The sequence below is a fragment of the Varroa destructor genome, unplaced genomic scaffold, assembly GCF_002443255.2.
Source record: "Varroa destructor unplaced genomic scaffold, Vdes_3.0 BEIS01000006.1, whole genome shotgun sequence".
Lineage (NCBI taxonomy): Eukaryota > Metazoa > Arthropoda > Arachnida > Mesostigmata > Varroidae > Varroa > Varroa destructor.
In genome coordinates, this window is record NW_019211459.1 from 15,677,837 (window position 1) to 15,683,836 (window position 6,000).

A 6,000-nucleotide genomic window follows, 5' to 3' on the forward strand; every position below is an offset into this window, starting at 1 on the left:
TACTTGAAAGTGAAGAGCACAAGTTACTCCTTAAAGTTAAAGTTATTCCTGAAAAAATGCCATCGACCCCTTAGGATCATGCTGTCTGTCTCGAGGATATGCTGGCTCGACCTATTTATCACTTTATTCTTACAGTTTCTTGGGTGCCAAACATATGTGAGCACCCCCGGGGGGATAAACCACTAACCCGGCCAGTCCGTCATAAGGGCCTCTAGTGCAATCACCAATCAACTCCCTATTTCTCTACGGTTCGGAATTATGCTCATAGAAAAACGTAAGAAAAAAACGACTGCAATTCGACACTGACGCGGCCATCTCTTTTCCCGTTCACAGCGAGTCAGTCTGACTAATACCTCTGTAGGGAATAACATAGTAATGTTTTTTCATCAAAAGGTTTTTCGCCCGTTGCAGCTGCCAACGTTGCTAGATTTAAAGGTGGAACTGTTAGGACCGAATGTCAAATGTCTTTTGAGGCTGATGAAAGGGTGGCAATAAACTCGAGACTGACACGGCCTTTTTGAGTAAGTAGCCGATGACGGTGTCTGTCTGTCTGTCGTTCGTGGGCTATCTGTTAAGGAAAAGGCACTTTTTTTTCTAGAGAAGGTTCTCCAATAATTGTCGATAACCAAAGAGAGAAGAAAAGCAAACACGGTTGGCTTTCATATTATGCTGATATAGAGTATCCACATAATGAAATCACTTTCGTGCATTTCTGTACATTTATTGAGATAACATGACTTTTTAAACATCCTGTGTGCCGTACCAAGTATGAGATGTTGGGCTGAACAAATGCGCACACATTTGTACATCTTTAAGAAGCTCGTTGATATGTCTGTAAAACTTATGAATGTATCCATACTTTCTTTCCGTAATCATAAATGAAGCTACATGAAACTTCTCATAACTTGAACGTTACCAGAAATCCGGTGATGTCTCCACTGGCGACAACGTTACTCACCACTAGTAGTACACCCGCCTTTTTCGACCTAACGATTCGTCCGCCGGGTTATCCCCTTTCTTTTTCTAGAACCAAACGCCACATATATACGTTGAAAAGAAAAATGTGAGCCTCTCCCGTACACTTAGCTCAACATCAGCGTAACAAAGGTGGTCAATTAAACGTGTCGCGTGTAAAATGCAACGATAGAGACGCAATCGAATGATTCCAATATTGCGGGAAGGCTGCAAGCTAAACCCAAGACGACTAAGGGCCTTAAACAGTGTTCTATGCACTGGGCCTCGACATTGGGTTTGATGGACTCGTCCAAAGGAAATACATCTCTTCTACTCGTTTGGTCTATATTTCGACAAAGGAACGGATGAAACGCAAGGTTACATGTACATTTGGTAGATTATAGGGCGGGTTTCAGCGAAATTTAAAATCATCCTTTAGCTACCTAATAAAATTATTGCAGTAATGTGATCAGCGGCGATCTATGAATGTATCTACGACCCATGAATACTTACTACTACTACTAAGTTATACGCGCTGCTTGGTAAAGGTAACGGAAAATTCTAGTACAGACCACGTTACCGGCTTGTGAACGTCCTGACGTGATTGGTTGCACAACAGGGTCCGGCGAGTGGTCTGAGACTCGACGCACAAATGTACTGTCGCATAATATATATAGCGAACTCCGCCTCTAAAGTGGACCGTTTCGTTGTTCGTGCCTTAAATGTGATTGTGGAGGCCTTTTGTCTGAAACGGTTACGTGAACCAAATAAAAAATGCTTGTTGTCACACAACAGCTCATCGACGAACACAGATAGTTAAAGATGTGGAAGCCCGTTTCAGCTGTCCGTGTTATCGGTACGTCCATATAGCTTAATTCCCGCTTGTGAGCACACAGAACGACAAGATAGAAGACGATGAATTTGCTTTTTCGAGAAGCAGAGCGATGTTGCAGCTTGCCAACGCTACAATTCCATGTTTTCACCGACGTAACAAGCCGACCAGGCGGTCTGAGCTAACTGAAATATAGCTCTCGTAATATTCTGTGGATAAATGCTTGCAGAAGTTCTAACAGATAAAACAGTTGTGGCAAAAAGGTCGGACTGTTGCACGATGGTGCCGACAAAGTCCCCATATGTTAACCCCACTAACACCGTTTCTAACTTTCACTGATGCGCCCGCCTCCATTCAAGCAGCGAACACATTCGGAAAACTCAAAATGGCAGAGAAAGAACAGGTCTTCAAACACATTATTCATTGGATTTTCCTCGCCCTGGTTGAAAACAATGGGAATCGCAATTGAGACTGCTTTTGGCCTTTTAATGGTACCTCCGATGGCACGCTGTGATCGATCTCGACGCGCCCGCACTGAGAAGTGCCAATGACAAGCACAGCGAGATCGAGTGACCAACCTGCCGTTCCTTTTATGTTAAATGTATCCTGTACGCGAATCCGTGTGTGGATGTGCGGCATTGACGTTGTCGTATATTACAGTCGACAGTATATCTAAGTATCCGTTCACTGCCAGCCAACGTATATTATGCGAACAGGCTTAAGAAGAACCGTTGGGCAGTCTTACGTTTATGTAGCGTTGTGCTAAAACTTGTCAACAATGGAACAAACATAGATGATCAACGTATTGCCGGATTATCCGTGTAAATCTGGAAAAGGACACTTTTTAAGAAACGAAAATCACATAGCACTGTTTGGGGTCCTTTGTGCATGTGTAACGCATGTCGATAACTTAGGGTGTATAGGGTACTTGTGCGTTGGACCTCAAATTTAATTGTTTAATTATGCTTCACGATTTGAGCGACGACTAGATAAGATCAAACACGTGTGGTGAGCCGCAATTATATTTGCCTTTTAAAGCTGGAAATTGGAACTTAATGGATGTGTATATATATATATATATGTACACATTGTAGCGCAATCTAATTGATCTTGCGTGATTGTGCAGTGGTAAAATGGTCGCTTAGATCCAAGCAGAAAGTCTTTCACGATGATTCCTTTTATACCTGGATAACAAATTCGTCGAAATTAGATTTGCACCTAGTTCAGTCTTGGGCCGACTAAGTTAAAAAAGATGTCACTAATATGTCACAGCAGGTATTGCCCTTCAAAAGTCACTTCCCATGTCTACTTGATCATTGTTTCTAAACCTCGCATCTAAACGTTGCCATATTATCCCATTTATATTTTCTAACCCAATGTACTTTTGTGGCGTTTAGCGAAAGATATTTCACGGCGTTTCTTTCGTCTCAGGCCCAGAAGCTAGCTTTCACCCAAACGGTCCCACTATCTAAGGAGAACTGTGATCACCGTTGGAGCTACCCCTGAATATCAAAGAACATCACAAGTATTATGACAACCTATTATCTTCTGCTTCAGGAGCCACTGTAAACCACGCCATCAAAAATCCACAGCGCCTCCGCTTTTGTCTAAGCTACACCGTTAGTTCTCGGCTAACCTTCGACAAGAAAGAGACTTTCTGTCGTTTCCGCGCTAGCACAAAATTGGCTTCAGTAACATGAATCGCAGAAGTAGAAGACGTGTCCACATGACCCTGCTACTTTGAGCACTCCTGGCTGCCGCTTCAGCGACCTCACCGCAAGGCCATGCGGCAATGCAGGCCTAGAGAAAAACAAGCAAACTGGAAGAAGGGCAGATAGGCCGAGAAAAAGAACAAGCTTATTACTAAGAAGAACACATTTAAGCAGTTTGCTTGCTGAGTTTTTCCTCTGAAAGGGGAAAGAATGCTCCTCACTTTGCAAAAAGAGGCAAACACGCCTTGAAAAAAACGTTCTTGAGGAACATTTTATGACTGTTGCGAACTGAAGACCCGCGATCGCTCTGTTACGGGTATACGGACTACGAGAAAGGCATGGACTTGACTTAACAGCAATATATCCAACATGATATCCCCTAATTTCTCTTGAAGCTTAAAGGAAATAAAGGGGTGGCGTATGTGCTACAACGATTCTCTCCACCTCGCTAGTTAGGATTTTATGCGACGATTACGGAGATAATAGCGTTATTTCAAGTACCTTTTATTCGACTGGGATAGTTTTACCGTACGGCGTTGCCGCACTCGATTCGAACTCACGAGAAGACACCGACTGCAGCCAAGTGCTTGCGAGGTGAAGGCCAAGTCGTCAGCGCTACGTGAAAAAAGCGCCAGATCCGCGGCCACGTGCAAGAACGAGTACCGTAAAGTGTTCAAGTGTGTTGAACAAACGCAACAGCATCAAATATGTTTCGCAATGCTTCTGCCATAGGCGAACGCCTGTTAATTCCATTGTTGGTGAATTAGCGTGCACGGCATGAAACGCTGACAGCGCCATGTCTCACCTCGACCTGTTCCACATCGCGCGCGAATTTAAACACGCTGAACTGTAGACCATTGGATTGTAGAGGTACGTTCTTCAAGGATGAGTAAGACGAAATCCACGTAGCCGATTGCATGCAATCTTGTTGCTTTCGTGAGCGTTAGTGATGGCACGTTTATATATATATATATATATATATAGCATAAGTATAGCATAATATAGCAAACGCAGCTGAACACACACACACACACACCAGACGGACATGAAGGAGAGGGCTCAAGGAAAGCCATCCCACAGAATAAGCTCACGCACACTTGGCTCAAGGACTTTATTACTTTTTGTAAGTGCCCACTGGCTACATGGCTCCCGCCCAAACAGAAGAACAATATCTATGGGATGCAACTAGCAACAATACATAACTACAGTAAACAAATGATTACATACCTACTTGTAACAGCACGAATGCTAAATACAACCATACTGTAGCACAGAAATGTTAAGCAATTCCCTTTCCTTTTTGCGCTTTGTATTCCACTTCGGCTGACCGTATGCCTAAGCGTGTGTACTACATCCTATGTAACCTCCGAGCATGACACCTAATCGTTATTGTACTCTACTGACCGGCTAAGGCGATGAATAGTCCAAAGAAAATGCTGGTGATCGCCGCGACGGTGAGCCAGAGCTCTAACGTTGGCTCCATAAGAAACATCCTGTCAAATTCACATTTTAAATCGGTTAGGCTTTGCCGCTTTGCTGGCAACCTTTTTTTCTGCCTCTCGGCCAGCGAGCAATTGACAACGAGCGTTCGTCACTACAAGCAGCTCGGGTGCACCGTGCCACTAGAACTCTAGCTGACTGACGCCCTCTTGGGCGAGTCGACTCTGTGCGCCAGCTAGGGTTAGGTTGTAGCGACGTCGGGGATCCTTGGACTCGCCACCCGAAAGGGAGGGTAATGTTTGTGGAGATGGGAACAAGTAGAAAGGGCGAAGGGCGTACCTGAGGGTCACCCTTTGTCCCAAAAGACCCGGGACTTACTTGCGAATGAGATTAGGTGAAGGAAAAGAGCGCCAAATTTTGAATCTATATATTTCCTAGGCAAAGGAAACAGGTATATGAATGGTTAGTAGGTAAGTATCGGAAGCACTGAACACAAATGAAAAGAGCATGTATAATTTGAGACGTATACCTACGAAAGGACCAGGCCAGACGATTCAGATCTAATTTTAAGGTAAAGAAACACATGTCATCCGTATATGCAATGCACCGTAAGAGAAACGTTAACATCTTTTAAGAGATTTAAAACAAACAATACCGTTACAGTATAATGAGCGCCGATATATTTAAATACTTCAAAGCTTCAAGTGTCAAACAGATAACAGGCAAATATGAGACTCACTATAGTTGTTTATGCGCAAAGGAGCCAATATGCTGTCTCATAAAACTCGGACTAACAGTGGAAGGACTTTATAACTTGTATGTATCGTCCCATCAATTAAATGGGGTGTAGCTAAGAAGAATTAGCAATCCAAATGAGAAATTTATTCCTTCTGTATCTCCCAGTGATGTTACATACTCTACTGTTTGTTTACCTATTGTTTTACCCTTAGAAAATAATAACTTACTATATTTAAGTGCATATTCCTTTTTATTAATACTTTATGCAGTCGTAGAACTGTGTTACACGTACGAAAAATCGCCTCTATCTTGAACAGAGGTAAC

At 43.1% G+C, this 6,000-nt stretch overlaps 1 protein-coding gene across 1 annotated transcript in view; it reads right to left on the minus strand.

The window, feature by feature from the left end:
- LOC111253122 (N-acetylglucosaminyl-phosphatidylinositol de-N-acetylase-like) overlaps positions 1-5,226 on the minus strand; it is a 61,693-nt gene extending 56,467 nt beyond the window's left edge. Inside the window, exon 1 of the mRNA XM_022812093.2 lies at positions 4,903-5,226. Coding sequence (XP_022667828.1) covers positions 4,903-4,990 — 88 coding nt within the window. The 5' untranslated portion in view covers positions 4,991-5,226. The remainder of the gene's footprint in view (positions 1-4,902) is intronic.
- Between the last annotated feature and the right edge of the window lie 774 nt (positions 5,227-6,000).